The 14,818-nt window shown below is 47.0% G+C and overlaps 1 protein-coding gene and 1 long non-coding RNA gene across 2 annotated transcripts; both read right to left on the reverse strand.

Annotated features, from left to right (window-relative positions):
• Positions 1-588: 588 nt before the first annotated feature.
• Positions 589-11,728, reverse strand: C16H1orf167 (chromosome 16 C1orf167 homolog). The gene is made up of 18 exons (XM_065696708.1): positions 11,703-11,728; positions 11,353-11,525; positions 10,816-10,913; positions 10,265-10,448; positions 9,649-9,830; positions 9,110-9,296; positions 8,733-8,955; positions 8,042-8,223; positions 7,759-7,849; positions 7,239-7,381; positions 6,520-6,731; positions 5,650-5,794; positions 3,865-4,132; positions 3,204-3,312; positions 2,743-2,974; positions 2,498-2,633; positions 1,685-1,795; positions 589-972 (listed from the first exon to the last, which is right to left on the reverse strand). Exons 2-18 carry the CDS (start codon positions 11,415-11,417, stop codon positions 913-915), a joined length of 2,628 nt encoding a protein of 875 aa, XP_065552780.1. The 5' UTR covers positions 11,418-11,525; positions 11,703-11,728; the 3' UTR covers positions 589-912.
• A 17-nt stretch (positions 11,729-11,745) lies between these two features.
• Positions 11,746-13,708, reverse strand: LOC136022866 (uncharacterized). Its single transcript, XR_010616368.1, has 3 exons — positions 13,090-13,708; positions 12,511-12,554; positions 11,746-11,922 (listed from the first exon to the last, which is right to left on the reverse strand). It is a non-coding gene; the product is annotated as an uncharacterized LOC136022866 (long non-coding RNA).
• Between the last annotated feature and the right edge of the window lie 1,110 nt (positions 13,709-14,818).

Genomic DNA, 14,818 nt, shown 5'->3' on the forward strand with positions numbered 1-14,818 from the left:
CAAGGCCTAGGGGCAGCTCCCAGTGGGATTTTGAGATTCCCTACCATGCTGTGAGCATCTCTTTCAAACAAGCAAGGAAGAAAAGCCTTTTCCAGATTCTTCAGACCCTCTCGTTACAGCTGTCTGAGACCAGGCTCATATATCCAGGGTAATTACAGGGCATCAATCACAGAAGCAAGTAATGGGAAGGTTGAGGGTCAGACACGCCTGTCTTGCCTCAGCAAAGCTTTTGGTGCTCAGCTGTTCCCAGCAGGTTTCTTCATCCCCAGCCTATTCAGCACAGAAAGGAACCAGCAGGAAGCAGTCAAGAGGTTGGCCACCCACTGAAAGGCTTAATGAAGAGCTGATGGACCCAGACAGGGGGAGGAGGTGGGAGCCATGTGGGAATCTCCCCCCCGGGGAAGAGTCAAATCTAAAAGACCTGAGTTTGCACCTACCAGGGACAATCCGGGCTTTGAAATCAACAGGATGTAGCATTTGCACAGGCAGAATCCTGCTCATCTCTTAAGATTGATGTATTTGCTTACTCCTCTGCAGGACACTAAACTCCTGTCCAGCAAAAACAACACAGAGTAAAAGGAGAGCCTGTAAGGTGGGTTTTGACCTTTAATCAACTGCAGCAAAATCAGGGTCCAGAGGAGAAGGGAATGCAGCTTCACAACAAAGGGGAATAACTTCTCCATTTGTGCCTCTAGGGAGGCAGGATATTAAATCCTTTAAAGAGGACCTTTCAGAGGTACCGTCTCTTCCTGGTTGTCCTTTGGCTATCATGCTTCTGACCTGCAGTGCTGCTTTTACCCGTGAGCAGAGCGTTGGCTTCTTGCTTGTGCAGAAGCAGCTCTTTGTTGTGACAGCCAGCTGTATCCTCCACATGTCCTCAAGTGAGCAGCAGCTGCAGGCAGGCCCCACCATTCAGCAGCCTCCTTTGTCCTGGAGCTGGAATGCTGTTAGCTGGCGCCACCTTCCAAAGGCCTTAAATAAAGTGGACAAATCAAACACCAAGGTTACCCTTGAAGGACTGCAGCCACCCTCACAGTACCTGTACCTTTGCCTCTAGCAGTGGCTGTGCCAACTGCCTCACCATTCACTCAGAGCCCTCCACTGTCTCCCCTATGTTCCTGTAACCAGTAAGTGAAGTGCAGAGCACAAATCAATGTGAGAAAAGGAAGACCAATGCCTTCTCTGCCCTTTAATGTCAGTGTCTGCTCTCATCTTGTTAAAAGAGAGCCTAATCCTGCATGGATCTTTGGGACGCAGGCAGAGGAGCAAACTGGGTTTTTGAGCTCTAAGGCTTTGCCTCCTCACTCAAATTCATAGCAATTTGCTGGCCCCTGCGTGCAAGTCAGCACAGTTCTCCTGCACCAATGCGAATCTGTTTCTTCCCTGAGTGGGCTCTTGAGAGGCAGGGGATTACCGGATTAACATCTCTGATAACAGTGAGGAAAGGGGCACACATCAGGGAGATTGACTGCTGACACAAAGCTTTGAAAAACACCCAAAGATGAACTCGCATAAAGCTGGAAGCTATTTCCCTTTGTTGCAGGCAAGTTCCAGTCCTTGATGAACTCAACTTTCCCCTAAGCAACTGCTAAGTGCACTGAGATAGAGGGAACACCAGCTGTCTGTTTGGGATGCCTTTTTGTCCACTGAGGTCCACAGAATTAAAGCAGTCATAAATGCTTACCTGAGATAGGAGGCTCCTGGCTTCCTCCTCCAGGAAGTTCTGCACCACACAGCTTTGCAGATGTCGTTGTCTCCACACTCTCCAGGCCTTTTCTATCAGCCGCTGCTCATCCTGCCAGGAAGAGGCAGTGCACAGATTAACTGCAGGCAAACTTCCTCACATCCTTCTGGTCCTACCTTGCTTCCAGTTGCTTTCTCAGATCCCTCCTGAATGACTTTGCATTAGTAAGGAACAAAGCTGACTACAAACAAAGCTCTTGCTGAACTACTGCCTCCTGCAAGTATTGTGGCTATTAAGTCCCAGTACCCTGGGGAGAGGACAATGCCCCACCAGTGCTTGCCCTGTGTGCATCATCTTGTCCCATGGGTGGGACAAAGCACATCCCACACAGCTAATTCCCAGCCAGAACATGGACCTGTTTCATAGATGGCATGGGCCTGAGAAGAAGGGGAAGCCAAACGACAGCCCTCAGTAGGCTGTGGACACTGGAGGGATGTATCAGGAACACAGATGAGGGTAAAGATGATACTACTTGCTGTGAACTTGTTGCACAGGCTACAGACAATCTATATAAATCATCCTGTCTCAGTTTCCCATCTGTAAGATGAGGCAAAGCACAATATGTGGATATGCCAGTCTGCCATGCTGGCGTTTCAAAGAGAAAGACAGAAAAAGTAGCCACAGGATTTCTGGTGTTCACTGGCACTTGTTAAATCCCCAGGTCTCATCTCCCAGGACGTATGCGAGGCTGCCGGCAGCACAGGCTTGCCCAGTAACACCCATCACTGCCACCCTGGTAGCAGAACCACTCACCAGCACTTGAGCCAACATCACCACCCTGCTGGCTTCTTTCCACTGGTGCCATGCCCCTGCCAGACAATGCAGTCTCCTGTTGTGCTGCCACCGGCGAAGCACCACTGTGTGATGCCACCTCCTCAGATACTTCCTCCTATAGGCACAAGGGGAAAATAAGCTTCTTGAGCCCAACTGCCCTACAAAGGGAGTCCTTTCCTGGTGGCAGCAAGAAGAGGAAGCCTGGAGCCCTCCACTCCACTTACCCAAGCCACTTCTCATCCCACTTCTCCAAATCCACCTCTGCTCTGTTCTCCTGGATCCTTGCAAGTGTAGGAGAGGGTCCTACCACACCAGGGCTCTCTACCAGGTGAGGGAGCAGCAGCCTTTCAGCTCTGTTTTGGTTTCTGTACATCACCAGCCAGCGGTGAATGGCACTGGGAAAAAGCCCAAGTGGGGCAGCAGGTGCTGAACCCTTTTCCCTGTCTCTTCTGCTTTCTAGGAAAGAAAAGAGGAAACAGAGGAGCTAACCTCAGAGACAGAGAGGGAGCGATCAGAGCTGCCATGAGCCCTTGGTCCTTTGGCTCCTGAACACCAAAGCCACCCACAGAGTTTGACTGATGTGGGCACCTACTCCACAGAGCAATCCCAGTAATCTGGCTGGCAAACATTCCCCTCCTCACTCACACTCCCCATGAAAGAAAGAGAGGAGGGGGCATCTTCTTACTCATGGACCAAGACAGAGACATCTTCCTGCTCTTCCTAGCACCTATCAGGGTACTGCATTGCCGTGAGCACTGGGAAAAGGCAGCTGCTTTTGTCCAGTAGTTGCAGGCCTGCAAACAGAAAGAACAGAGCTGCAGCCAAGGCTAACACAATGACACAATGCACACAGACAGCACACACAGAAACTAGCCTTAGAGATACATTTATGTTCATATCCCTGCAGGTCATTTAATGTGCTAGACCCCAGGCTGGAAACTGCACAGATGAGATCCCAGCAGGAATGACTCAGCCCTTCCAAATCAATCGACCTCTTTGTGGTTTGCTAGCTGTGAGCCCTTTGAAAGAAGCTGCAACTCTGACAGCTCGCTCTGCTCTGCAGGGATAGTGATTATCCCATCTTATCTTTGAGCAGAGAGGAAGGAGTGTTCTTGTCTCTGTGGTCAAAATGTCCCATTCCTTATTGCTGTGCTCCAGATGGTGGCTGCAATCAGTGCCAGATTATGGTGATGAAATTGCTTGCACAGTCTGTAAAGAATTTCAAGGCAGGGTCTAAGCAGTCACCACAGGTCAACCTTGTCACTCTATCTCAGTGCCTAGTGACTCACTGAAAGAACAGGCAGTGAAGAACAACTGTCTCACAGGGACCTTCATCTTTTTCTTACTTGTTTTACTGTAGCCACAGATCCTAGGCACAGAGCTTGCTGTCCTCTCGATGCCAGTCGCCAGCGGTGACAGGCTTTGCCCTGAGAGGCTTCCTGCCACTTGTGCTTTCTCTGTCCCAGTACCTGCTGTTCAGCTCTCAAGAATTTCACCTTCCACTCAGTAAAGCTGACAGCCAGGACACGGTGCTCTCTGACCCTTCTAAAACAAGAGAGGGCTTCGTGCTGCCTCAGTCTACAAGCAGTGACATGGGCCCAGGCGACCAAGCATCTGAAAAGCAATACAAGCACAGAAAAATGGCAGGTGCCTGAAGTCATATTTCCGTATCAGCACTAAACATCCTCTAGACCAAATTCTACCTTCTCTCCCAACCCTGCAGTGTCACATGTAAGTGGTCAAAGCAAGCAAAAGAACATTCAACAGAAAAAGTCTGTTCCCATTACTCCTTCTGTAATCAACATTTATGTATCTTTCTCCATGTTACATATTTTTCCCAGTGCCTCAGAAAAAGAAAGGAATTAGATTGGTCTTTCATTTGAACCTGTGCCAGCAGCTGACCTTTAAGGATGATGCCTGAGGAAGGCTTTTTCTTATCGGATGAGAATAAAACAGCTAAAATCTCCCTTAGCGTGGAACCCAACAGACTCCTTGAGTCTTAAATACAGAACCTGACACTGAATCTTGTTATCAAGATTCAGATTTTAAGTTTTTATTGGCTGTCGCAAACCTGCATACACATGATGTACAACCAGAACCTGTATGGAGACAATTTTATTCCAAAAATACCAGTGTCTACAGGAGTTACTATTAACTGCACCGTAAATCTGCACCCATGATAATCTCTCTATATCTTGGAGGCTGATGCAGTCTTCCTCTGCAACCCCAGAAGCAAATCTGCTTTAAACTCCTGGCTTATCCTTTTGGTTCCTTGTTCCAGTTGGACTTTCATTATGCAAATCATCCCACTGCACCATAGGGCAGAGGTGTAAATATCCTCTGCCCGGCAGAGCTTTGCTGAAGATCAAGAGAATCTATTGCAGGTTATCCTAGCATGAAAAATGCCCCCCTCAGAAGAGACAGGGCTCAGGCAGTACCATATCCAGGTGAGAAATTAAAAGCGCTCTCTCATCAAAGGAGGAAGATTAATAGTGGAGACACACTCTACAGGAAGGAGGGACATTAAGGACTTCTCTCAAACACAATTCCCACTAGGGTGCCACCTCAGAGATTGATTTGCAGAAGAAAATGCAGTTGGGTGGGGTGAGTGCAGAGTCTAAGTATCACAGCCACTAAGGTTTTACTGGGATTTTAGTTGCTCTTTCCTAAACCTGCAATTCAAAAGGCAATTTGCTAGGGCTAAACCTGCACTTCTCATGCCTTAAATTAATCCTTGGCATAAAGAATCTTATTTGTTCTTATCTTCCTGAATTATCTCAAAGAGAATCACCTGAACAATTCCTGGTCCACTGCAGCTGGACACTTCACTGTGTTTCAGGCAGACAGTAGCCTCACACAACATAAACCACACATAAAACACATTTCAATGAGAGAGCTACAGAACAGGTAAGAGAGAAAAGATGTTCTTAATGATGGGCAGCAGACACCTTGCTCTTCATATTAAATTCTTGTGTTTTCAGGATCTGCACCATAACATAAGCCTCCAAAACATACAACAGCTTCACCTAACTAACTCAAGCTCTAGTCTGAATACACTGGATTCTCTGCTATATAAACAGCTGTTCACTCAGCAGCTTCCCTCAGTAATGCTTTAAGGGCAGGAAACAAACCTGTGCAGGAGAAGGTGTTCCCAGAATAAAGCAACGTACTTCTGCTTCCTCATTTGGCAATACCATGTCTGCAGGACCAACCTCTTCTTCTCCTGACAGCTGTGCTGAGTCCACTGCTGCTGCAGCTCTCTCACAGCACGCTTCCCTGTGAGAGAACACATGAGCTTGCTGAGCTGAGCCCAGTGGTTTTCTTTCCAGCACAAAGAGCAAACACCAAATGGAACCAGACTTTTCTCTTTGAAAAGACTTTTCAATTTATAGGGTTTTTTCCTGCAATGCAGTCAGACCTTCTTTTTTTTTTGCCCGTCCTTCCCCAAGCAAGGGATCACAAATCACTTCCACTCTCACCTGCAAGGCAGTATTCCATCAAAAACTGGGAGTGTCCTTCCCTGTGTATAAGTACTTACAGTGTCAGCACTGAAAGTACAAGGAACCCCTTAAGGGACAGGATTAGGACTGTTAAGCAGCCTCAAAAGACAGACCCAGCTCTCACTGAAACAAAGCCCAACCGCTGGGTCTGATGAGACATGTTCAGGCTCAGAATGCGGCATCTGAACTCCATTTAACGCCCCAACTGCTAAAATGCACTGCTTGAACACTCCTTTGGTACTGCAGGTAAAGCAAAATCCACCCCTTTTCCAATCAGTTGCCAAAGGAGCATCTTCCCTAGCACAAAGCAGTGCAAAACAGCAGAGCACATGTCCTGCTTATAACCACAAGAAGGCAGTGACACAGGCACTCACTGACCCCTGGACTACTATTGTCATGCCAGAGTAGTGCGGAGTTACAACCAGAAGTAGGACTTTCGCCATCTGAACCATTCCCACAGCATCCCTCTCTTACAGACACAAGTGCTGCTGGTTAACTCACTTTGCCAGTGGGAACGCCAATGCCACAAAGCATCAGCAGTCATCTGGTGAATGTGACACCTGAATCTCCGGTCAGCCTCCACTTTCTGGACCAGCCTCTTCTTCCAGAGGCTGAAAGCCATCTGGCAGTGATGAACTTCATGTTTTAGAGCTGCTGCAGCTGCTTTTCGGTTCCTATTTTCCATGGTCCAGTGGTGCCAGCTGAGAAAGGCTCTGAGAAAGACAAAGGTCAATGCATCAAATGTAGAACAGCTCACAGATTCACAGCCTTGTAACTGAAATTTTAACCATAAACATACACATGAGGCCGTTTAGGGAAATATATCTGATCAAGTAACATCCTTTCCCCACTGAATGTGAGGGGAAACAACGAACAGGGCAAGTTGTCGGGAGTAAGGTGTTCTGTCCTGGCTGTGCCAAGCCTGTTGTGCTCTTCAACCTCCACATGAGTACAGAGCAAGGCCAGTTCAGTGGACAGAAAGTTACAAGGGCTTTTTAACAGCAGTGCCGGGCTTGCTCTAATTCATGAGGCATCCCATCAAACCAGAAATGATTGTGTTCAGATATAATAATTTTGAAGCAGGAAAAACCACAATAATGGGCTGCAAAACTCTCCCTGAAGACAGAAGAAAATAGCTAGAGGAAGAATTTTCTTAAAAGCAAATGTAGAGCTCTCAAAACAGACAATTTTAGGCAACTCCTGGAAAGCACAATACCTACCGAGACACCTGAGTGAGCCTGCAGTGCTGCTGAGCCTTCACAAGTTGCTGAGTTCGAGCTGACCAGACAATGAAGTACCTCTGCAGGAACCATCTCTCTGCTTGGTGACAGCAACTCTTCACCTCCTTGTCAGAACTGCAGTCCTGTAACGCAGAAAAGTACAAAAAGAGCCTTGAACTGCTGGTGTAATACAGTTATTCCATGCAGCTCAGCCCCTTCCCCTTGTGGCTGTGACGTCTATGATTGCCTAACTCCCTGTTGCTAACATGAGTGTCTAACACATCCCTTTTAAATCCTTGACACCTGGCAGATCCCCAGCTCAGCTGGAAAATGGTAGGGAAGAGCTACCCTGAGAAATGCCTCAATCTCCCAAACCTTCTGTCTGAGAGAGAAGAACAAATAGAGAACAGCAGTGAGACCTTCCATATGCTGCTACTGAAACCCAAAGGCTCTTTGCTAAATTGGGCTATGCAGAAAACACTCGTACATTCACATGCATCACACCACTTTTCAGCCTCACCTCTTCCCATGTAGGACTGTTTTGAAGCTGGACGTTATTATCTGGACTCTGCAGTGCCAAAGACCGGAACTGACCTCCTGCAAACCAATTTCTTCCGCAAGACAAGAGACAGGGGAAAAGGGAAAGAAAGAAGAGGATAAAGCATCCAAAAGGATGGTGTAAGGTGACATGAGGTACTATCCAAAAGGAAAGAATTCAACCAGACCAAACAAGGGACCTCTACTACCAGCATCCCAACTAATCTCCAGCTCTAGTTAGTAAGTTCTAAGGATATCCAACTCACCCAGATCCAGTACTCCATGGAGGAAAGGAGGCCTGTAAGCACAGCTTCCCACCCAGTTCAGCCGGCAGCTCTGCACACTGGTGTGGTTGCAGAAAAGAACTGTAATAGGGTATGTGTGTGACATCCTCAACAGTCAGAATAGAAGAGAAGCCTTGCTGGCTGCTGTCACTAAAGCTGTATTCCTGCAAGTATGGAGGGAAGAACATGCTGTGAGGTAAGTGTCTTCACAGTGGAATCACTCTGTTATTAACTATGACCATTCAATTTACTACTCTTTTTGGCAAAGATTCAGGGAAATCCAGGATGCATCCAAAGGAACTGCAGGCTAGCAAGTACAGCTCTGGAGTGCAAACATGTAAGTGATGTGAAAATTATTTCTATACTGAGAAAAGGAGAAATGGGCACATGGTCTTTTTCAAGTGATGAGGCTTTTTGTGCCTCACACCTTCCACCTTGCAGCTACAAACAGCAGCAAGAGCACAGGAGAACCTTACTAGCTCAGCACCTCCCCACATCACTAAACAATGAACCAGGAAGGCCACAGGCAGAAGTGACTTTACAATTTGATTGCCTTAAAACTTGAGGACCCCAGGCTCAGTGTTCTTCAGGTCCAAATACTAAGCACAGTTTGCTGATGACAACATCATGCTGAAGCAGAAACTTCTGCCCCAAAATCCTCAGACCTCCTCACCTTTTCCAGTGAGCTTTGAGAGGCCAGAGTAGCTGAAGCACTGCTGTCAAAGCCAGATGATGTTGAGAGGTTCTCAGAAAACAGCACAGCAAGAGGTTCTTCATAGAGAGTCATGTGAGAGTGCTTAGGACTTTGTTCAATTGTCTTCAGCATATGACACTTTTGGTGCCACAATTTCAGAGCTTTTTGGAGTCTATACTGCTCCAAAGCCTGAGAGAAAGAACTGAGACAGAACATATTGAGACAGCTGTGTGACTAAAAAGGGATACCAGAGGGGGACACTAGCACAGACATGATGGATGACAGATGGTACCAGAGAGTCAAATGGACACTACTAATGAAGGCAGGGTGCCAGGAACTGGCTGTTCTTCACTCACTCAGCTCTGTGATGCTCGCACAGCCTTGCTTTCCACAGCAGATAGACTCTCTGGAGCTTCACCTTTTGGCAGAAGTCATCAAGAGAGTAGCCTGCTTTCTCTGGAAACCATCTCTCTACAGTCCACAGTGGCTGATCTTCATCCTTCTTTGTCAGAGTCTTGTCAGCTACTGAGCTTATAACTGGTCCTTAACCAGTTACAGAAAGTGACAAAAGACAACATCTGTCAGAAGGCATTCCTGAGAAATTCAACCCAGCCCAGCCTTCAAGCTGCTTCTTTTCAGCAAGGTTTTAGACTTCCTGCTACATTTACAAAGCAGAACAACAAATATCCCTGTAGCTTCACTACACATCCAGAACACATCCAGACACATCCAGAATAACTAGTCCACTGCCCACTCTAGTTTGCTAGTATCATGTATCATCTGAACCTCTCTACTATTTGGCTGCTTTCATCGGTTTTTCACCATGCAAGAAGAGGAGGAAGGAGCCTAAGCACCTCTAACTCTTAGATTCTGCACAGGACTTCAAGCTTCTCACCATAATGCTGCCTCCATCGAAGGAGGAGGAAGTTTGCCATTGCCTGCTTATCACCTTCTCTGACCTGCAGCCTCTGAACCCACTTCTGGAAGTATTTCCTCAGTGATACCACTCTGAGATGGGCCAGGTTGCACCTGTAAAGTGCCTTCTGCTCCACAGTCTCCTTCCATGCATAGAAGCACCTGAATAACAAGGAAAAAATAAAAGTACATGATAAAACAAGTGTTCAAACTTGTGTCTCCTCCTGAGAATGGATTTAGTTCAGGAATGACAGACAGAAGCTGTTACCTTCTGAGGTGCTAGTAGTTTATTTCATTAAAAAGCCCCCTTCACGCTTAGAGCACAGCAGCACAGTGGGTGTTCTTGGGTTTGGTCTTTCAGGACATCAAAGGTCAAGACCAAAAAGCTTTGGCAGCGCACAGGAGGGCAACTCATAATGTCTCTGGCCACAGTAGTTCGTTTTCATTTTTCTATCTCTACTTTTACCTTTATTAACTTCTGAAACAAAAGAATTTGTGCTTTACAACACCACGACACTGCCTGGTTTGGCTCTGACATTCCTTGGACTTTCACAGTGAAAAACGTTTCACATGAAAAATAGCCCTCATCAACTTACCGGGAGACCAAGTTTCTTTGGATCCGACTTGTCAGTGCTGAGATCTGTTCCTTTTCCAAGCATCGGGAACGCCACACCCAGAAAACGTTTCTTAGCTGCTTCTTTTCTAGCAGAGAACGGGCTTCCAAAAGCCTGGCTTCCTCTTTGCTCAGCAGCTCCTTCTGCAGGCGCCACAGTCTGAAAGCTACTATGTTGCAGGGCAGGAAGAGATTGACAAGAAGAAAGATAATTTAGAAGACTTCAAACAGCTTAGTGGCACACAGCAAACATCCCTTGGCTGAGCTCCCGCTGTCTGAGAAAGGGCACTTAAGGGAGACAGCTCACATTGCTGCAGCAGCAGCATGAATAGCTCAACTGATCCAAGGAAGAAGGCAAAATGTGCATGATACAGGGAGTGGTCCACCCCACACCATCACAGATACTGGCCCCGCTATTTGCAGGATCAGGTTCTGAAAGAGTCAGGTCAAAGCAACAACTAGCCACAAATCAAGAAAGATGGTGAAGCAGTGATTACCTCCAAGCTGTTCCAAGGCTATGGAATGTGTGCTTACCAGCTAGTCGTCTCATATCTCTGATTGCCTGAGCTCCCAAGCAGAACTCATCTCCTCTCTGCCTACGATGAAGCTGTGTCCACAGTCTTCCTTCCATCCTGAAAGGGTCACAAGATGCTTTAACATCCGTCTGTCCAAAAAGACACTCACAGGACAGAACCCAACTCCTTCTCTTTTTGTCTGGACTTGTTCTCCTGCCTTCAGAATCAGAAGGCACAACAAAAAGCTTTTCTTTTGACACTTCTAATGTCCTGCTAAAGACTGTAGTATTGCCTCACTCCAACCTCATTTATGCCTGTACTCAATAAATAGTACAGGAGTTTTTCTGTCAGACACTCAGAAAACATAGTGCAAGGAAGCCCTGCAACAGGATTATTTAGTTCTTAAAACTAAGTTACTAATTCTTGTGGTGCTTATCTGCAGCAAGTACATCCAAGGACCTGGAAACAAGTTCACCACCACATGAGAAAAAATTCTCCCTGTTTTTGTAAACCGCCACTTGTCCAAGACAACAGAAAGAGAAGGCTCTCAGCTTACCTACAAGCCTGCTCAGCTTCTTTTGAGTATCCTTCTGTAAGCTGGTGTTCAGCTGAGGTTGTCATAGCTGCTAATCTTCCTACTCCAAAACCCACTACTGATGAACTATGGGTAGAATACAGCTCAGGCTGTGGAGCTTGCTTCTTGCTCTCTTTTGCCACAGCTTCCTTCCACTGAAGGAGAAACCGCATGATTAGAACAAACTGCAGGCAGAGTGTCAGGGTCCACATCACTGAATTTCACACAGGGTAACCCCCTTCCTCCTCCCTATCCAAATAGCATTTCTGCCTTCTCCAACTGCACAACAGAAGACTCATGGCACCACTCTACTGTCCCTAACCCATCCTCACCCTGTGGAAGCTGACAGCTAACAGAGCTGAGGCATGTCTCTGCTGGGCCACCTCTAGCTGCATCCTCCTCTGGCGCACAGCCCTCTGCAAAGCACCGAGGCCCTTCTGAAGCAATTGCTGTCTGTAAAGCTGCCTGGCTGCAGCCCTCTTCCAGAGGATGTGTCTTCTCCAGGCTTGGAAACACCTAGCTAGCATTTGTCTGTCACATAAGTGCTGGAAACTTAAAGAGAAAAGAGAAGTGAGCTCCAGTTAACAGAAAGTTAAACACAACCAGGAGGTGGCAATCAGAGTTCAGCCATCAAGCTGGAAAGAGGTATTTCAAATCAATCTCTCTAAAGAGTGAAAATCCATCTGCCTCACACCAGATTACGATATCGCCGTTACTAAATTGGCAGCGATCTCACACACATACACAGGTCACAGATTTGAATCCCATCTCCTGGATATACCCAGTTCTTAATCTTCTCTAACTATGCAGTGAGCATGCTGCAATTTGCTGCACTGAGCAGCAGCATACAAGTATCATTTTTCATCATTCATCATACAAGTATCAGCAGAACCAAAGGTTGGATTTAGAAGGTAGAATTTAAAAGATAGAGAGATTATTTTTTCAGAGCATATTTCACTCTAGATAATAACCCTTTGAAAAGAAATGAATGCAGCCCCGGAGCCCGCCATGGCAGAATAATGCAGGTTAAGTCTTAAACCCAAGTGATCCCAGAAGCATGGCTCCTTGTCTACTTCCCAACAGTTTTCCTCCTCTGTTAACTACCAGTACACTCACACAGAAACACAAAAGTCTTTTCACCTTTGCTCATTCACCTTCAACGACCAGAAGTTGTTCTCCGAGACCTGCAAACAGACAAAAGATAATAACTCACATGATTATTCACACTACTCTGTTGAAGAATGCTTGTTGCCACAACATCAAATCATTTTGGATGGAGACCAGAAGAGTGCTGCCTCAGGGTAGTGTATTATGTCAGATGCCTTTGACATTGCTCCACCATTGCTCTGTGAAGTATTCCAGACATGGAAAAGCATGACAAAACTGCATCTCAGGGCCATGCAGCTACACACAGAGTAAAAACCAGTTTAATTCCCTCTGCACCTAGAGCTAGAGAATACAAACACGTGTTCACATTCCCAAGAACAATCAAGTTAATCTGGTCTTTAGGAAGAAGCATGTGAGACAAAGATGCATATGTTGAGATGGAGTGCGACCATAAGAGAGGAGATTCCAGCCATTCAGTGCCAGAGAAAATGGTAGGACAAGCATCACATCACTGTTGTACCTCAACTCTGCACCTCTAGCAAGAAGCAGAAACAAGCACAAGTAATATCTGTGAACAGGGTTGCTACTACTACACACCAAGTACGCTCTCACCTCTCTGGACACAGCTTCCCGTGTCTGGCTCCCTGCTTCACAGCACCGTGGTTCTTTGGCACTCCTCTCCACAGAAGGTTCTTCAGACTGGTCGAGATTGGAATCAGCTTCCCAATTCCTCCAGCTCCTTTGCTGAGAGTATTTGTTTCTCCTTCTTTCTCTGCTCACATTCCTACAATCTATGTCAGAATAACCACCAAAGCCTTCTTCAACCTGAGTAATGGAAGGGCTGGACTGGCTGCTGCCCACAACAGCCGTTCTGGCTGCTTGTGATCTAGTGTCACACGCCTCTCCTGATTCTTTGCTGGACTTAACGCAAGGTTTGCAGTTGCTGACTTCTACAGATTTAGTACTAAGCTGCTGGACTGGTCTAAACTCTCCAGGAGTGACTCTCACATGCACTTCCCTTGGAGTTCCATACATGGCTACATCAACATTCATCTGAGCCTCCCCCAAATCTGTCTCCAGTGACACCTGCAGACCCTTTGGATAGATATTGGCTGGAAGGTCTCTCCTCCAAGATACAGCACATGGGGATGCCCCATTAGATGTCTCTTCTCCTTTAAGAAACTTTTCAGGGGAACGACTTTTTGTGTGAACATAAAGACTACCAGTTTCAAGAGCTGGCTTTGCCTGGGCCTGGCGTCTGAAATGAGGGGAGCAATTGCAGGAGGACTGTGCTGCTGTACCCACTAGGCCTCCAGAGCCCACCCCACAAGTGAGGGTTTCTGGCTGGATGTCACCCAAAATGTTGGTCCTCCATGTGTTTGAGTCAGTGCATTCATATCTGTGAAATACAGAGACAGGGACTGCATGACTGAAGTCCCTTGTCACTGCATTAAGGCTCCAGTCTTTAGCAAATGGAGCACCCCATTTCAGTCTTGCCTGAGTGGCACTGGTCTTTACTCCAGCTAGCTCTCCTGCACTCAGGATACCAGGAGCTGAATCATCAGGAGCAAAGCACAAACTGTCACTGACTGGAGAAGACCTGGGCTCCAGAGGAAGGGAGCCCCATATCCCCATCAAAGCACTTTCTCGCTTAAGCCTCTGGACTGCACAGTACAAGCTAGCAGAAACCTGTGAGGACTGCAAAAGAGTCTGAAGAGACTCCAGACTAGATAGCTCGAGTTCCCCCAAGGTCAGGGCTGAACTACAACAAGCATTCACACGTTCACTTGAGCTCCTTGAGGCAGGACGCACCACTAATTCCTGCCTAAAAAGGGAATCTACAGTATGAGATGATAAATGTGCACTGACCAGTAAAGGGTCCAGAGGATCCATACAAGAAGCAGCAGGAGGCTGATGCTGTTGCTTTTCCACTGGATAGTCACTATCTTGTTCCTACTTCTAAGCAGTGATGGTGAGCAGTGTGTATGGAGCAGCTGCCAGCTGCCTTTGCTTTCTGATGGTGTTGTTGAGGTAAGTCAATACTCTCACTCCTTCTCCCTTCTAAACTATAAGCCTCAAGGTATGACTGTCTCTGAGGAAGATTCACAGCTGGGAGCAGTGACAAAGCAAGATAGGGAATCCTATGAGCCACACACTTAGAGCTGTGCTGCTGCAGCCTAGGGCAGGGATTATTCAGCTTCAGGAAGCAGGAAGTGGAGAACTGACTGGAGTGTCCTGCAGTGGCCAGGAAGGGCAGGAGGGATTAGTCTGTCTCAGACTGGGATCTCTCTTCCCAGCTGACAGAGGTGCAGTATGCAGTTCTGCTGTCTGGCTGGGGGTT

Source organism: Lathamus discolor, chromosome 16, assembly GCF_037157495.1.
Source record: "Lathamus discolor isolate bLatDis1 chromosome 16, bLatDis1.hap1, whole genome shotgun sequence".
NCBI classification, from domain to species: domain Eukaryota; kingdom Metazoa; phylum Chordata; class Aves; order Psittaciformes; family Psittacidae; genus Lathamus; species Lathamus discolor.